We start from the raw sequence: 21,765 nt of genomic DNA, 5'->3' as shown, positions 1-21,765 counted from the left end.
TCCCTCCCCTTTTCTCCTCCCACAAAACATAAGAAAAACAGAAAGCTACTGACATTTTCAACAATATTATTCAAAGATTCAAATAATGTAATTCACTATCTAAGGAAAAAATATTGATACAAATATATTCAAAGGGTACTTCAAATATATGTAATTATGAAGTGTGGTAAGTCACCTTACATACAAATGTAGAGGAGAAATGCATTAAGAACTGCAAGTTAAAAGAGAAATTCATATAGGGAAGTAAAAGGAGATCTTCTGGAAGTATCTCATTTTGAAAATTTTCTCTGAAGTTAGGAGATTATCTAAACATTCAAAAACAGCTTAAATTATTTAGAAAAGCTCCATGTTAAAACAGGTAAAGACAGAATGAGAGGTACAGTATGCATAGCACAAGTTTTTGTTTGCCTTGGACAAATGAGCAGGGAAAACATCTCTGTTCTACAGTCTAAATAACTATCTCACTATCTAACTGTTTGAAGAGAAAAAACAGAAGAGATCAAGAAAGAACATTCCTTTAACCTAGATCGCTGCTGTGGAATAGGCCAGGTTTCATTTTCTTGCACAGACTTGAGAAATAGTCTTTGGCAAACTGCATAAGAAAATAGTTTACATTACCATCAACTTAGAATTGACAATGGAAAAACAAGTCTTAATTACCTGAGAGACTATTTTTGCCTCATTTTTGGATACTGTCAAAGACTGCAGGTTCCTATTCTGTGAGATGGGTACTATAATGCTAGCATAATGCAGGTAAATGAGTTGCACTTAATTTAAGACTGCAATAAATACTGAACTTAAAAAGAAAAAGTCTTGTACCTCCATCCTCAATAGCTTTATCACAAAAAGATATGAGAAGATCATGCATACTAAAGGAAAATTTTGAATCTTTAATTTAAACTGAAATAAATATGTTATTCAGAGGGGAGAGACTTAAACAGGGTGCATCTTTTGATCTCAGTTTTAGACTGCTAAAAAATGAATGGCTGCTTAGCAAATGCCATCTCTGGATGAAAACAAACCATAAAATCCTGCTACAACAATTTGGGAAAATAAACACAGAAAAGAGCCAAGAAAATAGCTTGAAAGTCAGTACTATGATCAGTCTTGTCAGAAAACTGGAGCAACTGAAGAATTAAATATTAGTATAGGTAACTTGAACGTCTCCAAAAGATTTTTGTAAGTTTATTGTATTACAGAGACTGTTTCTCAAGACAGGTTTTTGATTAAGTCATGGATTCGGGACACCCACACATAACATTTCAAAAACCCTGAAAGAAAGCTATATTTCAGCTCATTAAAATAGTAATAACAACTGAAATAGTAATTAACCTATGAAATAACTTGTAACGCTTACAGAATTTCAACTGATGTGGTTTGAGGAGGGGTAGAGAAGGGTAAGATTGTTTCAATACCTTGTCTTCCCTCATCATTGGTAAACAAACCAGCATCACTGCTGCTCAGACTGCTGGATTCACTGTAATAAGAGAAAGAAAGAAACAGATCAAAAGAACAATTGATCTTTCAGTCGTAAAATTTTAAGGAGACAAGGCTGTGCTCAGACGGAACTTAAGCACAACAAAGATCGGAAAGAAAATAGGATTTTTTTTTTTTAATCAAACTGCAAATATCCTAGTTCCATTAACTACAAAGCATATTATTTTTGGCACATAAAACCACAGGAATCTAATGGTACCCTGACAGTAAGCCAGATGTGACTGCAACGAGGTGCTGACACAATTGATGCATTTTATTATCTGCTTCCATCAAATGTTCACTGCTCCTTTCTTATGGTGTGCAATTCAACTTGATCCTGGAACACCACTGCTCAATAAAATAGGAGAAGTCTCAATCAAAAGCAGTCTAAGGCTTCCTTCAGCACATGAAGTATAGGAGTCTGAAAAAAAATCGTATTACCTTTCCAAATACCATTTGCAAATATTCTGGAAAAGACACTGCTTTAGGATTCACAACATGCTACTTGGTAGGAAAGAATAAAGTTTTCAACAATGGTAGCCAATTAAATGAAAATAAAGGTCACCCTGAAGAAAGTAAGTATGATTGATGGTCACAGCACCAACGAAAAATGCAACATACTTTACTTTTCTGTGATTTCTGTCAGGGCCTGAAAATCGGAATGCCTGTATACAACATGCACATACTGCTCTCCAAAAAAAATACCAATAGTTGAAGTTTTTTGGTCTTTGCTGTATACATATTACAAACAATATTCTATGCATCTCTAGAATTAAAATATTCCCTTGTCTTTTAATAACAGGTCACAATTTGGTGAGTTTCACATGAAAGGATTTTTTGTAAGCCATTTGTTTACCTTCCTGTGAAGAGAGCAGCTCTGTTATGAAGTAATCTCATCACATTTTACACACAGTGAAATGTAGAACAATTTGAAAAAAAATCACTTCAGTTCACCTTACACATTCAAATACAAGTTACCTCCAACTTTTCATACTTGCTATGTATGTAAAAAGAAGTTGAGGTCTGTTCACATTTCTCCACTTACCCGTATTAAAATATACATGTAGACTTACATTCAATTTCAGTTTAATTAAGCTTTTCACACGTTTAGACTAGTTTTAATTTTTGTTTCTAAATAACTAGTAAGCTTAAGAAAACTCTTTCCTTTTAAATGTTAATCCCAAAAATGAGCCTCAATATTTTTGAGCTGCGAAGATTAATTATATAAAATTAGTCTAATTTGTGTTTAATTAGAACTACATTATTTGGTTTCATATCTTCCTTTGGGAGGCATTCCAACATGATCTGAAATGGTATGGTATCAGGAGCCAATAAGTACTGTGGTGTTTTTTTTTCCTTTTTTTTTTTTTTTACAGCTTGAAAATGAAGTTTTCTTAATCTTTGCTGTATCTTTTGCTTACATGTATTCTTACTGGATAAACATTACTTATCCATACATCTTTTACACATAATAAAGTAAGAACAGAGACTTAAGCACTTAACTTGCGCAATTGTCCTAAGCATAAGAAAGACGACAGGAATTACAAGCACTGGAGATGGAACCATCTTTCATGAAGGAGACCACGACTTGAACCTCCTGATGCTGCAAGGCCTAGAAACTTCTCTCTAGCAAGCATCCCATCCTCACTTTAATTACAACACACATGGCTTTACTTTCCTTACATTTTATTGTGCACAGTTTTACATTACACATTTCTCAAAAAAAATACCCCCCCCCCTTTTTCATGGGTTCTTCCCGTCCATTTATTAAAAATTGTTCTTTGTACTTAAAACAAAAGCCCGGAAAACCTTCAACCCTAGTATTTCTACCAGTTTTCTCACCAAGATTTCCTATTTGAGAACAGACTTTTCTTTTTAAAAAAACATTTGAGTTGTGCCATAATTGTCATAGAAGAACTAACCAGTTCATGAAAACAACCACTTGAAGCTTTCAAAATTATTCTTATTTTCCCTTGTTAAAAAAAGAAAAATAAACTATAACACTGACATATCCCACAGCAGCCAGTGTTCATTCCCCTTCAGTCACAGTCAAATAAGGCCAGAGCCACACCTGAGCTAACTGCTACATTGTAATCACTTCACTGAATAAATTCAAAATCTCTGGAATTAACATATTAATATCTAAGTAAATAAAAGTTGTTATGATGCAAGTTATTTACAATCTTAATAGAATTCTAACACTGTACTTTGCTAATTCCTCTGCTTTGTAAAGAGAATTCTCCCCAAAAGACTTCTAGGAAAAAAGAAAAATGCTACAGATCCCTTTTAACTATAAAACAGCAAGCAAAAACTTGGAAGGAACACCTTTGCTACTGAAAAAGTTTTTACAGCTTTATTTGCACAATTGTGGAAACAAATATTTTGATTAGTAGTCATAATTACCAGCAACGTGTCCCTTAACCCGTGGCCTTGTTTCCCATTCAGTCCTGTCCCCAGGAACTGAGCAGCCTCCCTACACGCAGGAACTGGCAGGATGCTGGGGGGGGCATCTCTTGCATGAAAGGACTGAGTTCAGCAGCTCTCATTTTCAAAAGCAGCAATTGAGATTTCATCACTATTTAGTCACTTAAAAAGCAAACAAGTGCCAAAGTTTGTAGGCTTTAAATCATCATCCAGAACTCCACACATTGCCAAATTGGTCTGAATTTGGCCAAGGAGTTCAGCATTAAGGATAAGGGAGAATGGGAAAGGGACAGGCTCTGATCACAAATCTTATTTCCAGTGCTCAAAACCAAGTGCACAGGAATTCATCTTTGGAATCATATAGATGCCAACATTTTACGTGCTTGAAGACTGAGCCCTGAACTAAAAAAACAAAAACAACAAACAAACAAGAAAGTCTTTTAAAAATAAAAATGTGACCAGAATATGGACATAAGATAAATTATTCAACTGTTCCTAGCTCCAAGGAAACTTTCTTTTCATACCTGCCCATGGCAGAAGAGTTAGAACTAGATGATCTTTAAAGTTCCTTCCAACCCGAGCCTTTCTATGACTCTAATTATCTGTCTTTAAATACCAAATCTGGGGGGGAGGCCAATTCTCAGTATCAAAGAAGAAGGAAGTTTTCTAAAGGCTCCCTGGCAAGTCACACCCCTGACTTAAACATTGAAGTGAGAAGTCTGAAATTGAACTTGCTGCCCTGAAATACTGCTTCTGTTCTACTAATTAAGACATTAGGAATAATCTTTAAGAGTCAAGATTCACGTCGCTCTTTCAACTGCATATTGTCTGCAGGTGAGGGACAAAACCAGCATGTAATAAAAAAAGACTTGGAAGAACTTTTCTGACAATAATTCCAGTTAGTCACTTATCAATACTGCTGTCATTACAGCAACCAATCTGTCTGCTCAACAGTTTATAGATAAAATGCCTACAAAAAATAAAACCAGAGACAGTAGTACTGTCAAGCAAGTGACCGAAGTTGTGTGTTTTAATAGGAGTCTTTCTTGTTGACAGTTCTGCATTCAGAACCAGACACATGGGATGAACATAATCAGGCTTACCAGGCCCTGCAGGTAAAGTCCCTGGTGTACGGTGGAAAAATGACTTACACCTTACTGTGTTGTCAAAATAGTACTTTCGAAACAATTACCATTGTAGTATGCCAGCTGTCTGGAATGGATGGATGAGGTGTACTGCCAAAGGGTCATCATTCCCCCATTTTTCTAATGGCAAGCTCAGGTGTTTCTGAACTGTAAATTGGTTTTTGCATTTCATAAATGATGTATATCCTTAGCAACCTGCAGACTTTTCATGCCCATGACACAAAGGAACATACTGTCTAAATGGCAAATCTAAACACTGACAACCTTTCTGATGAATAGAGATAACAATCGAAGCACCAACGTGTAGAAATTAGAAAATCTAAATTATTGTCTGTAAGAATGTCTGAGAACTGTCACCAGTTGAAATACCCAGAAAAAGAACGTATTAATCATCTGTGCATTCTGTCATTCTTAACCTTGAAACAATTAGAATGTATTATTACTGTTATTCCTCTGCTACATGACTATTTTATGCTGAATTCCTTTAACCTGATCAACTTGGCTCGGTACATTAAGAATAGTAGATTTATGACCAAAAAACCTAAACAACTCTATGAGTAACTTTTTAAAACAGATACTGCTGATTTAACCTTGAAATTAAAGAAAAAAACAAATATTTCCAACATTAGCAATAGTAACATAAGCAAACAAACATTATGTAAAGTTTCTGTAAAAAAGGAAGAGAAAGAATAACCTGTCACTCATGTTCTCATCTGAGCCCTTTTGCTCCTCATAGTCCATTTTGTCCTTATTTGCTTGGTTCACTTCTTCGTTTTCTATTACTACTCCTTCATCCAAGACTTCTGGTCCTTGTCGAACTGCAGCTACTTTTCTTTTTTTCACTTTGCTCTTGGAAAACTCTTGATGTTGGTACAATTTGTTGTCATTGTCCATTTCTTGATCTCTGTTATCCTGCTGTTGAGTTATTGTCAGTGCATTAGAAACTTCTGATGGCAGATCTATTGCCATCCGTTTCACCTTTCTTCTCCTACGCAAAGTTCTATTTCCTAAACTGTCCACAGCCAAATCTGATTCATGCCATAGAGGTCTTTTGCCTCTAATGTTATTTAAGTTTGAGGAAGGCCTACGTTTAGCAACCAATAACTGGTCATCCGAGTCACTGTGGTCTTTCTTATTAGCATGATTCTCCCTGTAATCTTTGCTTGATTCTTCTAAACTGGAATCCGAACCTTCACTTAAACAGTGACCAGTCTCCCAAGGATGATGGGTGGTAAATGAACGTCTTTTTCGTCCCCTCCTTTTTCTTGCCTGTCGCTTTAGAAGACAAGACACACTTCGAGAATGATCTCCAGTATCAGCAAAACCTCCTCTGGCTTGTTCTGAACTTTCTTCCAGTGCTGAGACTAGATCATGAACCAGCTCCTCCATAGTCCTACTGAAATGCCTGCATTTTCCAAGAGAAAAAGAAAACACACAAAGAAACCAACAGATGAATCTGAAAATCATCAAATAAAATTTTATCTGCCAAAATAATTTTAGTCACTTTAGGCATTATAGTCTTAATACCCATCTCAGAACATCATTTTATTTCTGATGAGATCCAAAACCTTGCCAGCTGGTCCTACACTACTTGCAACACACTAGTACACCTTTTAAAAGCTACCATCCCAATTTTCTGTCTTGGAAACAAGAGCAACTTTTTTCCCCTATTTATTGTTGACCTCGCTATTATTGTTTGGATTTAATTCTTCTCATCACATTTTCATGATTTTCAGGGATTCCACATTGCAAGAACACCCACTCTAACTGTAGGCAGGGAGCATGTTTTAAAATTATGAATGGGAAATTGAATACGTAATATTACTCCTTGGTAGTGTATTAGCGAGTTCTGTTTAAGAGTTGTCATTGGGATAAAATCTTTAAAGGATAATTATCTCTTGATGCTACCTAGATGCCAAAACGAAGACAGTAATTCTTGGATAATAGATGACTTTTAAAATAGTAAATCCATCTTTCCAAATGGCTAATATCTATTTCATTTTTTAAAATATTGATTCAGTGGAGTGATATTAAGTTGAGAGAATACCTTGCTACAAGTAATTCTAAAGTATCAAATGCAAAGTTTCCTACCACATCTAGGCACCACCATCAATAGAACCACACACTTGTGTAAGGAAAAATATCCCTAACCACACACACTGTCTGATGGATGCCTTTACCTTTTAAATGTGTCACTCCTCCCTCCTCAAATTTCACTAGTATTTAGCGTGCCTAACTCAGTGTGCTTCAGTAAGTTCTCTTTTAGTAGTTATGTTCTTGTAGAGTATGAGTGAACAACAATAGACTGCTGAACTCTAATCCTTCTCTGCAGGCAGTGACCCTGCTCTGTAAACACGGTGATCAGATTCTCCCATCAAAGCATCAGAAGACCATTTTTGCCTAAGTAAAGCCAAGAGAAACATTCATGCTCTTGACTACATTATGCCAAGTGATAAATAGAGAGGACTGCCTGTAAGTTATACAGAGGATGTTTAGAAGCAAGATTCTTCATTTTACAACACAACTTACTATTACCACTATTATAACTACTTATTGTTAATAACTAGTCTTCTACCCATAGCAGTAGAGTTGTAGATGTGGAGAAATTCTGCATACATAGCGCACAGGCTTCCCCTCTCATTCACCACAAACTCTAGTGTTAAAGATGCTTAGCTGGTTACAATCGTGAACACAAAGCACACAAGTGTTAAATATTAACGAAGGAACTGATGAGCACTTTAAGAATAAACCTAAGCTGGTCATGAAAACTCTTACCTAAAGACATGATATATTCTCCTTTTAAATAGTTTTCACAAATACTCACACATTCCAATTGCAAGATTACCAAAAACACAGAGTGCTACAAATGCAAGCTCATTTTGAATTCCTGAAACTAGAGTGTCACTTGCATTCATTTCTCATATCTTTTTCTAACCTGCTGAAATCTCTAGTCCCATTACTCCCTCTTAACCTAAGATTTTCTCTGGCTCTTCTGCTTTCTTCTGCTCTGGTACAGCAGAAACTTCGTATTATCTTGTAATGAGTGAAAACAGCTCTGGAAGAATACTACAAGTTTCCTTAAGCCATTTGGTTCCCAAGCATCAAAACCTCCACAATCACACAAAAAATACTTCTCGGAAGCAAGAGAAAGAGCAGAACAGGAAAAGTGTTTCAAAGGAAGCAATAATTATTTGAAAATCCAGAGAGAGAAGAGAAAGCCAGTTAATCTAGGATTCAATTTTATAGACATGTGCTATTACAATGATTTAAAGCTAATCTTGCTTTTACTTTCTAAGTTTTTATTATCACATGGGCATTTTTGTTTTGTATTGGCTTTTGAAGTAGGAACTTTAATCACTGGTAAAGGCAAGTCCATGTATATTTGTACAAGCTTTTCTATTCACCTACATGGATGAACTTGCCCACATTTCTCAGCGGCTACAACCGCTGCCAGGAAGGCACTAGCCCCCTTAGCCTTACTGTTAAACACCCCATGAAGACAGATATCCTTTCAGGTGCAGATATCAGAAAAGATGCTCTTCTGGTTTAGGGGGCTTTCTAATCCTTCTGAGTTAATATAAAGGAGCATAAGACTCAGATGAACTCCAGTAGATTTATTTGGGATAGCATGAGCCATCAGTTTCCCCAGCTACCTGCGCAGCCCTTCTGCTGCAGGCTTTCACATCCAGAGCAGAACTGAAAGAAGCAGAACTGAACTAGTAGGCTTAAAGGTACCTTCACTTCTCAAAAAGAACAGATTTCTTCTGCTACCATACCAAAATATTAACTGGAACGTATACATTCTTGCAGCCCATTCTGCTGCTTCCCCTGCAGCACAAAGTAAAATGGGGATACTAATGTCTTACACCACAGTTTATGATTAATTCATTCAATTCAGCATCCTTAATCCATATGGATAACTATCACTAAAATCAATGTAGCTCCTACAGTGGGCATATCAATTTACTTCAGATAATGGCATAAGTATGCTGGTAAAGTTGCTTTAGTTCTATGGAATACTTCAAGATCAAACAGAATATATCCACTTTGGATTTATATATCTGATCTAACCTGCCTTGAATTCCCCAATAAATACTATCAATACAGATGGTGTCAGATTAAAAGATGAAACTCAAGAGGAGTGAACACTATTAAGTGTTTTGGAAGTAAAGGGACAGCATGATTCTTAAAAGGCCCCAAGCAGTACAGTATTTAGTTTCCATTAAATTACAACTTTGAATCTTAAGCATTTCTGCAATTTATCATTTCTATTGAATATCACAGCTCTTCACTGATCTCAAAGCTGCAACATATAAACCAAGATCTGTATAGGGCAGTGATCTTGTTTACCCTACAAATTACAGCCATGGTCTTGTGCATAATACAGCTGTACCCTAACTGCATTACATCTTGGATAGATCAGACAATACCGCAATTACTTTAGAAAGGATGATTATCAGAATTACTTGATCAATTTGGGATAGTAGAAGATCCCTAGTAATAGATGGAGACAACCCACTGTTCTTCAGCCTTTTAACCACACTGCACCTTCAACGTGCCAGTGGCTCACATTAAAACTTCACTTCTCCAGAAAGCCCAGGAAATCTCTTTTGATTAATTTTATTGGAGCTCTCATTTGTCATGCTATAATTGAAGCAAAAATGGCTTCAATGACCAGACAGAAGAGTTAAACTGAAACCCGTTTCCAAAATTCAGGAGTATGTGTCTATTACTGTGCTATTTGTCAGACAAGTCCAGTTTTGCAGCTTTCTGCCCTGATCACAACCAGCTGTCAAGGTTGTATTCCAAACCTGTGGCACATATTTCAATCATCACTGCTTACAGTAACAAAAATATTTGTGTTTGAAATAGGTTGAAAAATAACTGCGATAATGGAAGTCAGACAAAAAGTATTAAAGATATAACCAGTATCAACTGCATTCACTAAGATGAGAAATTTCACAGATTGTAATAAGGAGTGCGGAACAGCCTATTGTGGTACATAAAATATAAGTTGAGCCGTAGTTTAGCATGACTCACACAAGGCTATAAAAATGTTGTTACAGCAACAGCCCACAGCTAGCAATAAACTGTAATGTCTTCACTAGAAGATTCTATTTTACTATAAGAAAATATAGTTTGCCCACACTGACCTTTACATTTATCTGAAGCAATTTTAATGTAGTTCACTAAAGGCTGACCCATTTCCTCTCTGTCTTTACCAAAGCAGACCATAATAATACTGGTTGCAGGAAACAACATAACTGCTTTCACCTATTACAAAAAGGGCTAACACAGCTTGTGTTAAGCATTAACATTCAGCATAGAAACTACTAAGGGAAGTAACAGGCACTTAATTTTTCAATGCAAACTGACTATCATATTTTTTGTTGTTCACTTCCCACCTAAAACACAACAACGTAGAGCTCTGACCACTCACTGAATATGTAACAAACATTTAATACGCTGATGGGACAGCTAATCCAGTTGCAGGACTCTTAAGAAGAGGTAATATCTTCTACTAAACCATCTGACAGCTGCATTTACGTTTACCTTCTGGTTCTGTAGAATTTTCTGTTAAATAGATAAAGAGTTCCTTACAGCAAAAGTTATGCTGCATCCATCTCACCAATTCGGAAAAGTAACCCTCGATAACAAATCCAAAGAAAAGCAATTTCCTCAGAACCAGGATTTTTGCTGCCATCACAACCAACCTTGATCACAAGCTAAAAGCACAAGAAAATCAACTAGTTCCTTGAACATCAGGATTATAAATCCTGACTTTCTATAATCTTGTTTCTCTAATGTCTTGTAAACTGGTTGTACTCGCATTGCATCTTTATTCCCAGGCAGATATTAATTCGAATCCCATTTCCTCACATCAGAAGCGATTTTCACAAAACAATAGTTTTGAGACCTCTGCTGTTTTATTGCTGAACGTGACCGAAATTTGGAGTCAACAGATGCAAGCATTTGGGAGGGTGCAGCAGATGATAAATCTCACTGCCTTGCCAGGAGAATATACAGATTCCAAACCCAAAAGCTATCACTGCTCTTGGGATATGCATAAAGGGGGAAACAAATTAAAGCAAGACAACTAAGTAAAAATTATTAAATAGATAGCAAGAGATTACGGTAGGTGAGGAAATAACTTATAAACCTACGTTACATAGAAGATTATGGTATGTACAAGAAACACAGGTTGAGCCTTCATTATTTAAACTTGCCAGTCATCAAACAGCCATCGCTAACAGGAGGGCACAAAGCATCCAGTTCCATGTCTGCATCCAGCTGTGGTTTTAGGTGTCCTTCCCAGCACAATCAGGTTTGCAGAGTTACACAATGAGCAAACCACATTCTAGCCCTGCACCAACCATCACAGGGGGCAGAAGAGCTAGCTGCAAGCACCAGAGAATCCCTGCACTCTTCCACTTCTGAGGATCTGACCCTGTGCTTCCCATGAAGACTAAGAGCCAACACGTTCAGAGTAAGTTTCACATACAGATCAAACAAACTTGATACAAAAGTAACCTTCATTTTAACAACATTTTAAAAACCTGAGTCAGAACAAAAACTTATAAGAACTAAGTGTCAGAAAATTATTTTGAGCTTCACGTAAGATATTCTGAACAAGTACAAGAACCAAGGACTCTTGAGACAAGTTAGGAGACTGTCTTGAAGCATGCCTATGTCTGAAAAAGGAAAAACAAACCCCAAATCCCAGGCTATATCTCATCTTTGAGTTATAGCAACTTTTTTTTTTTTGTAGGAAGTTGTGTGTATATATATGAATCAGTTTCACAAACTACTAAAAGTACAGAAGGGGGGTTGAAAAAATGAAAATTTATGGGAAGTCGTAGTTCTACAATTAAAGATGCACACTTACTACACTTGCTGGAATTTTCTATGAACTCTTTCTGGTATACAGCTCCTACACATTTATTTATACACAACTACAAGCAACATTTTATTTCTCCAGTTACACACACACAGCACATCAATACTCAGTACTGACTATGCATTTGAGAAACTTCTTTAGACATGTTTAGAAATTCCCCTGCACTTGATCTACAAAAGGAAAAGTTAATAGTATTTGAGGAAAAATGAAATTTCATCAGCTGATTATGTTGCTGGTCCTCCTGAAAATTAGGGCCAGACAAACCTGGAAGAAGTACATCTGACTTTTCCGCAATTGCTGTTTGCCTATGAAGGAACACCAAAGAATACTATCAAGTCTTTCAAACAATATACTCTACTCATATTTAACAGTGAAGAAGTATTCAGAACAGAGCAATGTTATACCATCTGAAAGATGCTGACATGAGCTGCTTTTAATAAGGCTCTAACACAAATGAACTGGTCAGCCAGAAGCGAGATTTGGAGCAATTTATCATGAGATGTAGCAATTCTTGCAATCCCAATGCTGCCGTTTCCTGATATGCTTGCCCTTTTCAGACACGTGACTTCATTAATTAATTGTCAAGGTGGATAATCACATGAACTGTTAAGTGATGATAATATGCTGTACCAAAGTCATTATCAGAAGAATCAGAGTGCCCAGTAAGTATCCGAAATACAAACCATTCCTAAATTATCATATGCATTCACAGGAAAAAAAAAAAAAAAAAAATCAGCTTCAGAGTAGATTTACTACCCAAAGTGAACACTCCTACTCTGCGGCAGTTCAGAATCTACCAGCTTCTTTAGGGGGGGTCCTAATGCTTTTAGAAGGACCAAGTTCTTGATTTTCTGTATTACATATTATACACTGAAAAAATATTTTCCTGCATTTTAATTGAATGGATTTCTTTTAAAGGACAGCTTCTGGAATAACTTACATATAAGGATAAGACAAGACAGTGACTCTGAGGAACAGAATTTTTAACAGATGTTCCTTCAGAACTACTGAACTAACAATCCTATAGATAATAAATAGGGCTTCAATAATTGTCTCTGTGCTAACTAACTCTAAGCAGTGTATTTGGACAAGTAAAATCACTGTCTAATGACAGTTACAGAAGAATTTGCTAAGCTCCCATACCTTGTGTTCTTGAACACTGTTTTTAAAGCCTCTGGAACCAAATGAATTTATACAGACACAAAATAATAAAATTTAAAGACAGAAGACAGGTTAAGTCTATAATGAAAACTTCCCCAGAATAAGGATACAAGTTATGAACATCTTAGGCAGAGTTTCTGCTATATACAGCCTTAGTACTGAAATAAAAATAATTCTGCCAGAAGAGCATACCTCATTCTCTGAAGTGTTACGGACTACAACCAACAGAGGTTACATTTACGGGCACATCCATATGCCTAGCGATACCGGCATACTTTTTCTAGAACTGTATACTACCTATGCAAAATGCTTTCTAATTGGGATTGTTTCTCATTTGTCAAAACGTAAAAAAACCACGGAAATACCCACAAAAAAAAAAAAAGTGGTGGTATCAGCTGAAGTGTAGGAGGAAGAAGTTCACTCTGTAAGAAAATTAAGAACTAAGCCTCTCTCTTCCTCTTTTTCCCTGTCCCCATATAAGAAGCAAAGAGATCTATAAAATAAAACCTGTTAAAAGACCTGACAACCCTACCTGTGGGTGTCTGTATACATAATGCTCCCTCTAGAAAAAGTAGCAAAGCCTCAACCCAGGCCTCAAATTATCATCAATATTCAAGAAAAACAAAAATAAAAGAAGTACCACACTCCTCTCCACTTCCATTAGTTAAAGTGAAATGGAGTTACGCACACCAAGTGATACCTAACACACCACAAGACACTGAAAACTTCACGTAGGAAATTAAAAACAGCAGGTTTTGAAGGAAACAACAACCGGTTTTCCAGCTCAATTCCATCAAGTCTCTTCACCAACAGCCTTTACGCCTCCATGGCGTATTAATAAAACCCACATTGCTCTCTTCTGTTACTCAGTTTCCACAGTCCTACCAGGAAAGCAATACACCCTTTAGAGTCACTATGCTAATATCTGGGTTTACATACAACAGCTAACGTGTGAATTATGTTGCAGTAGAACTGGCTAAGCTTTTCTTGCTCATCGGCTGCAGCCACACTTGTTGATTCTCAGTTTGCGAGCGAGCAGCCTCACGACAGCAGCCACACCTCACTGGACGTTTCCACAACCTCCACCAAAGTGCTCAGGCCTTTGACAGGTCTGCCACAACGAAAAAATAAAACACCCTCGTGACACCAGCTTTCATTTGCGTGCCTCCTGTCCTCTTCCAACAACAAGGGGACAATCCTTCCTCCTCCTGATGCTGGCTTACAAGCGAGGCGAGCCTGGGAGGCGTGCAAGGGGCACGTCCAGGCCCTGCAGACCCCCCCCCCCCCCGGCAATAAAGTCCCCCTCCCAAGCCCCCTCTCCCCTGCAGGACCCCCTTCCCCTGCAGCCCCCCTCAGGCCCTGCAGGCCCCCTTCCCCAGGACAGCAGCAAGGAGCGAGGACCCCCCGCACCTCGCCCCCTCCCCGGCTCCGAGGCGTTGCCCCGGGCCCCTCCGCCCTCACCAGCTCGTCCTCGCCGCCTGAGCTGGGGTCGGGCTAGGCTCGGCGCCCCGCAACATGAACCCGGCGCCTCCCTCCCCCGGCCGCTCCCCGGGGAGGCTGCGCCGCTCCGCACACACCGGGCCGGGGGCAGGTGGCGGCCGCACTGCTCCGCAGGCCCCCGCCGGGAGGGCCCGGAAGCGGCTCGGGCCCCGGCAGGAAGGCGGCCGCCACCATCTCTCCCCTTCCCCGGCTCCTCACTGGCAGCACCGCGCCCCCTCCTCGCTTACCGCCCCCCGCCGTCCCCTCGGTCCCTCCCCGCGTGGCTGCCTCTGCCGGCCCCCTCCCCGCACGGCGCCGGGCCGGGCCGCGGGCGGCCTCGTCTACCCGCGGGCGGCGCAGGGTGGTACGGTCCGTTGCCATGGCGGCGGCGGCGTCGGGCGGGCGGGGGCAGCGGGGGCAGCATGGCCGCCCTGGCGCGGCTGCGGGCCTGGCTGCCGGCGCTGCGGGAGGAGTGTTTCCGCAGGAACAGGTACCCGGAGGGCCCAGCTGCGAGATGGCGGCGCTCCGCCGAAAATAGGTGGCTTCGGAGCCTCCCCCCCCCCGGCCCCCGGGCTCGTTTTGAGGGCAAAGAAGCGCCCGCAAAGCCAGGCGCTGGAGCCTGCGGCCGTCCCATACAACCCACCGGCCTGGGCTTGTCCGCTCTCTGCTCATTTATTTATTTATTTATTTACTTATTTATTTAAATTGACAGAGAATCTCCCAGTCACTGAGAGAGCTGATGGCTACGATCCGTGCTGCTTGAAGTTAGGCTCTGTAAAGCAGACCGTGCAGCTTGTGTTTCTAGTACCTGAGATTTTTTATTTTTATTCTGACAAGTGAAAGATTTTTTTAATGGCAGGAGAAGGAGATGCTCACCCTACCACATCTCCACTTACGGAGCAGCACGCTGTGACAGGATCCCCCGCTACTGTTCCCTTTGTGGAGGGGCCATTTTGTGCTGCGGGGTTTTCTGACCGTGAAGGTGGCCGTGGGCAACTTCTCACACGTCAGATTTTAGGAAATAAGATATTTTGAGACCTCTTTTAATATTTCATGCATTTGTACTGTAAACCCTATTATTCAAATGTATTGTTGCTGCTAGTGTGCATATAACATTAATACTCAAACAGGAAAAAAAACATATTCAGGATACTTTTGGTTTATCTTCACTGTTTAATATGTCATTTTAGAAACCAATTACAACAACATTAGCATGAATAACACGGCTCTAACATTGCTACAAGTTGAGAGTTCAAGTCCTGCCTGCATATAGAGCATTCCTGTTCTTTTGCTGAACTTTATGTCATACTCTCGTGGCTGTACACACAGCAGTTCACTAAATGAGCATCATACTGCAGACTATACTTGTATTTCACATACTTCAGGATATAAAGAGCAGGCTGAGCCAGACATGGAAATCCATTGGAGGGCAGTATGCTTGATGTTTGGGGATTTGGTTTTTGGCACAGCTTTCCAAAAATGAATTGTTTCCCTTTTAAGAATAAGCTATAATCCATCAGCTTCTTGAAATTCAGAGATTTTCAGCTGAGAATTTACATGAGAGGCTCCAAATAGTCCATCTGAGCAACTAAAGGCCTGATCAGTAATCTGATCTTTGTTCATTAGGGTGAAAATCTTGAACTTCTTCAACAAAGGTGTCAGTAAAACCATGAAACAAATCACAATATCTTGTTTAGAGATTTCAATGGGTCCCTACTTAACTTTTAAATTGAAAAAATAAACTTTGGGTATTAAAGTGTGTCAATTTTGCAGTGGTCTTTGAAGTATTTTGTGCAAAATGAAAGAACAGCTTTAGTTTCATTTGCAGAACTATTCTACATAAAGTAATGTATCAGTTACAGTTGCCAAATCTGGGGTGCTATGAGCATGAGTAAGGGTAATCTGTGAACTCACTCATCATTCACAAGTAGTTGGATGGTATTCATACAGAAATATGTGATATTTTTAAAAAGCACCTGCTTACTCCTTAAAGTCAATATTCTGCAGTGAAATACTGGATTCCCCAAAAGACCTAACTTGGTATAAAGTATCAGACAGTGCAGAAGAATATAGATGGTAAATTACTGTTTGTTTGTTTGTATGAGTTGCACTGTTTGCAGGTACCTTCAGTGGTAAAGCCTGAAGGATTTCAATGTCTACCAAACAAATTTTACGACAAAATAAAACTATTTTTTTCTTTGCCTATCTATCAAGACCTAAAAGCAGAACTTAGTATAACATCAAGAGCATACAGAACGTCCAGAGCAGCTTGACTTAAAGTGACTCTGGTGAGAACTAAGTACTCTTGCTAGCAATTACTGCTGCAGGGGGAGCACAGTAATTGAAGTGCCTTAAAGTAAATCCCAAATTGGAAAACCTTCTTTATCTTTCAGAATGCATTTGCTGTTTTACGACTTTACATCTGTTCCATTAAAGATCAGGACAGGCTGATGACTGTAGTGTCCTGCCTCTTGATTGCGGTTAGACCAGTGATCGATTTAACATGGTTCTTCTTCTGATCTTAATAATGTTCCTGTCATTCTTTACACAGAATTGCATTACTCTCAGAGTATGGGGTCTTCTAAACTGACTGTCCTTTTAGGGAAAGCACCTTTCTAGGGGAGGACTTACCCATTTATAGCATAACACAAAGAGGCCTTAAGTCTGCACCTTGAGCCTGCACTTTCTCAGCATAAGTATTAGAATATACAAGACCTGTTAGTGCATTCACTTATTTTTCCAGGAACCTACTTTTATATGCTGTAATGTCTATATGTTAGATGTTGATCTTGACTTTTTTTTTTAAAGTCTTTGAGAAGTATTTATAACTCTGAAAGCTTAATTCAAACTGTATGACAACTATGCATTCTGATCAGAATGGCAGATACTGGCTTAAGCTTAAACAACTTAAGCCCCAAACCACTTCTTTTTCTGGCAAGGCCAGCTGAAAGTGCTTGTGGAATTATATTGCAAGAAACACAAGTCTGTTCTTGATCCACTTAAGTAAAAGTTGTAAGGGCTTCTAATGTCTCAGCTAGGCTTCTGCTCCTCCAGAAGCAGACCATAGCTATTGGCCAGTGCCAAATGGATAGGACTAGTTTGGGAGCTACCACCTCTGAGTAGGCCAGTCCCACATTTGTTTATTTCCAGGCTATGATTGTGCTGCCTGGCCAGGGCCGAATTGCTCATATGTTTTTCATCAAACTCATTTCTGGAGGTGTCTGCTTCCTATGAAGTCTAGGAAGCTAGACAAGAAAAGAGCAAGAAAGCCCTCTAGTACATACGTCAGCTTTGATATTGACTTATTTTGTGGTCCTATGTAAAAAAGATCTCTTCTCCACAGTTTCTAGGTTCTGGAACAGGTCTGATGCGTGTCAGATGATGAGAAAAATGGGTGCTCATGTGATGTGATGTGGAGGCACATGCTGCACCAGCTGATATAATAGCAGCAGAGCTAATGCTTCTTGATCTCTGGTATTAAATTGGTGTTTAGTTTTTCATGACATATAATGAGGATAATACTAATTTATCAGATAAAAATTGCTTTTGTTAGTGTTTTCCAAGGCAGTTAATGTTGAAACAACAGCAAGAACTCACTAGTATTAGCTAGATAAGAAAACTAATTAATAGTAGCCTAGTTGTTATTTTGCGGCAGGTGTAACAAATTTAACTATTTGGTAAACATGTTGCTAACAAAAAATAGGATAGTAAAATATTAAGGTAAAATTTTAAGTGCATAAACTTGACTGACATTTGGAAAAACAAACAAACAAACAAACAACAACAAATAAATAAAGCTACAGGTGTTCTCATAGCTGGTTTCTACCCCTCGGCACTGAAACTCATCATAGTCATGATTTCTTCCTTAATTCTCTGAAAAGTCTCTTCATTAGTCCCTTTTAGATTCACAGCTTTCCTTATGTGCCTTTTTGCTTTATAACAATTACTGTTCTCCTAATAGACAGTCATGGAAAGAAGACAAGCAAGACTATCTCACGGAATTACTTTCTAACTTTCTGATGAGGTCCTTTCACTTGTGCTTCTTTCTCTGCTTGTGCACATGCCTTTACTTTGTACTTCCTCATTCAACACAAGGCTTTGGCAACTAATAGTTCTTGAAGATTTCCTTGAAGTCATCAATTCTCCATCTACATCTATTTTGCATCTTCAGCTGCCTTGCCAGTATCTTTTTCTAGATAACCTTTCTTCTCATGTAACTTAAAAACAAATTCTTCATCTTTCTCTGTATCCTTTCTACTTCATCAGTTCTTCTGGCATCTGTATTAACCAATCATGCAATCTCAGCATGTTTTCTAATTCTTTTGATTCATTTTGTTCCCTCCTTGCCTGCCTGAAGAGCACACCAATAATCTACCAGTTTCATTTTTACATTATCTCCAAAATCCATGTCTTTGAATTCCCGTTGCACAAAGTCCTGTCAAGACTCAATTAACTGTTGCAATGACTACTATAATTCTGTGTAAAAGATCCCCATGATTATCGCTTTGGAATCTCTCCAAATTACTAATAACGTTTCTAATTCCTGGCTTCTTCTTCCTTTTAAGCCACATTTAGATTTCATATTCTGCCATTCCAGGCCTTCTGAAGTTTGCAGATTTCTACATCTAATTTCTTTCCTATGCTTTCATTGTTCTAACTCATATTTTCCCCTTACATTCGTCTCTCACTTTTCTTCGTTCATCTCTTCCTCTTTTCCATATTTAACTTCTCTAAACTCCCTTCTGAGATATCAGCTGAAGGTCTAAGTCCTCTACTTTCATCCAGTAAGATCAGCTTATATTCATTAAAAAATGTAAAGACAATATATGTATGTCACCATTACTGATGCTATCACTCTTCAAGTAATATAAAAATAAAATAGTATTGTTTGTAAAACAATGTTTTAAAACTAGTTCTTACCCTTAATAAACACTTCTTATTAACTCAATTGATATTTATTATGATAATATTGACTGTGGTTAAGTTACTTAATATTCCCATGGATATCCAATTTTATACATAGCTGTGGGGTTTTTGTTATAAATCAGGCCTAATTAAAGAATTATCCAGATTTTTCACCTACAACAGAAGAAGACCATAAATTGCTGACATGCGTATTCAGTATTGTATGGGAATAAGAATTACACTCTTCCAAACATTATGTCACCTATAGGTTGTAATACCTTAGCATTGCAGTAGCTTACAGTCATATTTAGTTTTCATATCTTTTAAAAAATATTTTAGTTCTGTAGTAATAGGTAGCATGGTTTGGGTTCATTCATGTATTGTGCTGAAGCAATCTGTTGCATTTTTCCATTACTGTCTAATCCCAATAAAGTCTATAAATTTAATATTTATTTAGCAATCTTTTTTAGTCCTTCTTTCTGTACTAATTTTTAAATTTTTAAAATTGATTACAGGCTATCAAATCTCCAGTCCTCTGTAGGGGACTTAACTTTTTTATATTCACACTATACAACTAACCTAAATTATATTGTTATGCAATATTATTGAACTTCGTAGAATTAAAATTTTAACTGTAGGTGAAAAATCCAGTGAAAAACATCACAAGCTTCAACAGTAAGAAATATTTTAGACAGATTTTTTTTTCTGTTTTGGTACTAAATTGTCATGCCGATAGGTATTACTACTTTTTATATTTTCTATGATTACTATAAACAACTACTACTTTTTATATTTTCAGATGTGTAGATGAAGACAGAAAAATAAAATACAAAGCTGCTGTCAAAATTCAGAGCTGGTTTCGAGGATGCAGAGTCCGAGCCTATCTGAGGTAGTGTATTAGGTTTATTTTAATCTGTATTTCATACTTGAATTTAGTTCCAAAATTTCTCATGGTATTATTTGATTTTAATAAAATGAGAAAATTTTGAAAAAAAACAACAGTCTATCATTTATTCTGCTTTTAAATATAATGAAACATATGCTGTGCCACTGTAAAAAATAATTATTTTTGATTTTCATAGCTATATGCAATTAAAATGGCAAGATGCTAGTAAGCAGCTAATAAGTAGCACAGAAACAGTCCATCTTCAATATAGAATCATAAAATATCAGGAGTTGGAAGGGACCCACAAGAATTACTGTGTCTCACTCCTGGCTCCAAACAGGACCCACAGAAATCAAACCCTATGTCTGCGAGCATTGTCCAAACGCTTCTTGAACTCTGGCAGGCTCGGTGCCGTGACCTCTTCCACAGGGAGCCTGTTTCAGTGCCTGACCACCCTCTGGGTAAAGAACCTTTTGCTAACACCCAGCCTGACCCTCCCCTGTCCCAGCTCTATGCTGGTCCCTCAGGTCCTGTCGCTGTCCCCAGAAAGCAGAGATCAGCATCTGCCCGTCTGCTCCCAGAAGGAGTACTCACCACCAAACCTCACATAAAAAGCGCTGTAATAACCAGTTTGGATACACAACCAACAGAGAACCATTTATGGTGAATACACAGCAGGGCACCTTTGCCACTCTCTTATTATCTGTGCGTAACTTCAATGAGAAAACAAGTACTTATTTTGATACCACTTCATAAGTCAAACTCTTAGAATGTAATTGGCCGTCCCACCAACACTATGCTAATAGATACTAATAGATACACAGTATTGTCTAAGAGATCTTGACATGACTGGAGAAAATAACGTTCTCCAGATAAGCTGTTTGCATAGACTTTTCTTATCTCTCTTGCTGTGGACCTTAGACAAAAATTGCCTAGTGAGTGTATGGTAACAGGATTCTTACTGCGGAAAATTAACTTCCACAGCTCGATTTGAACAAGTCGTGTTTAAAGATCTTTCTTTACATATTTTTCTCCACTTACAAAACAAAGAAAATAAGCAATTACTTTGTTCTGTAAAATGCCATATACAACATATTTTTTGGAAGCACTGTAGTTGGTCCCTCCACCCAGAAGACCCTCATTCATTTTTTATGGTCATAAGCCCAATTGGTCAAACTCATTTCCTTGAATTTCCTTATCTTCATTAAACTTAAGACTGTGAAGGATAGGGATTGTTGTGTCTTCTAGTTTAACCTCATGCTTGTCACAAGTCATTCTGTATCACCCAGATATACTGTATCAAGCCTAAAGAATTATTAGGCTAAAGAACATTAATCACTGAAAGACCAATGGCTACGGCCTACACGTGCACTTGTTTGAAAAAGAAACAC

At 38.2% G+C, this 21,765-nt stretch overlaps 2 protein-coding genes across 6 annotated transcripts in view; one reads left to right on the top strand and one right to left on the bottom strand.

Moving 5' to 3' along the window:
* Window positions 1-14,760, bottom strand: part of GPATCH2 (G-patch domain containing 2) — a 123,300-nt gene extending 108,540 nt beyond the window's left edge. For 2 of the 3 annotated variants that reach the window (XM_035557993.2, XM_035557984.2), the window contains exons 1-3: window positions 14,566-14,749; window positions 5,740-6,450; window positions 1,416-1,477 (exon numbers count right to left, since the gene is read on the bottom strand). In XM_035557993.2, coding sequence (XP_035413886.1) covers window positions 1,416-1,477; window positions 5,740-6,450; window positions 14,566-14,621 — 829 coding nt within the window. In that variant the 5' untranslated portion in view covers window positions 14,622-14,749. Of the gene's footprint in view, window positions 1-1,415; window positions 1,478-5,739; window positions 6,451-14,565 lie in introns of all 3 variants that reach the window. The other variant, XM_035557975.2, reaches the window with a different exon arrangement.
* A 235-nt stretch (window positions 14,761-14,995) lies between these two features.
* Window positions 14,996-21,765, top strand: part of SPATA17 (spermatogenesis associated 17) — a 100,260-nt gene continuing 93,490 nt past the window's right edge. For 2 of the 3 annotated variants that reach the window (XM_035558016.2, XM_035558006.2), the window contains exons 1-2: window positions 14,996-15,073; window positions 20,288-20,377. In XM_035558016.2, the coding sequence (XP_035413909.1) occupies window positions 15,006-15,073; window positions 20,288-20,377 (158 nt within the window). In that variant the 5' untranslated portion in view covers window positions 14,996-15,005. Of the gene's footprint in view, window positions 15,074-17,966; window positions 18,058-20,287; window positions 20,378-21,765 lie in introns of those variants that run through there. The other variant, XM_035558034.1, reaches the window with a different exon arrangement.

The sequence above is a fragment of the Cygnus atratus genome, chromosome 3 (assembly GCF_013377495.2).
Source record: "Cygnus atratus isolate AKBS03 ecotype Queensland, Australia chromosome 3, CAtr_DNAZoo_HiC_assembly, whole genome shotgun sequence".
In the NCBI taxonomy this organism is placed as follows: domain Eukaryota; kingdom Metazoa; phylum Chordata; class Aves; order Anseriformes; family Anatidae; genus Cygnus; species Cygnus atratus.
This window is presented reverse-complemented; position numbering and strand designations above follow the sequence as displayed.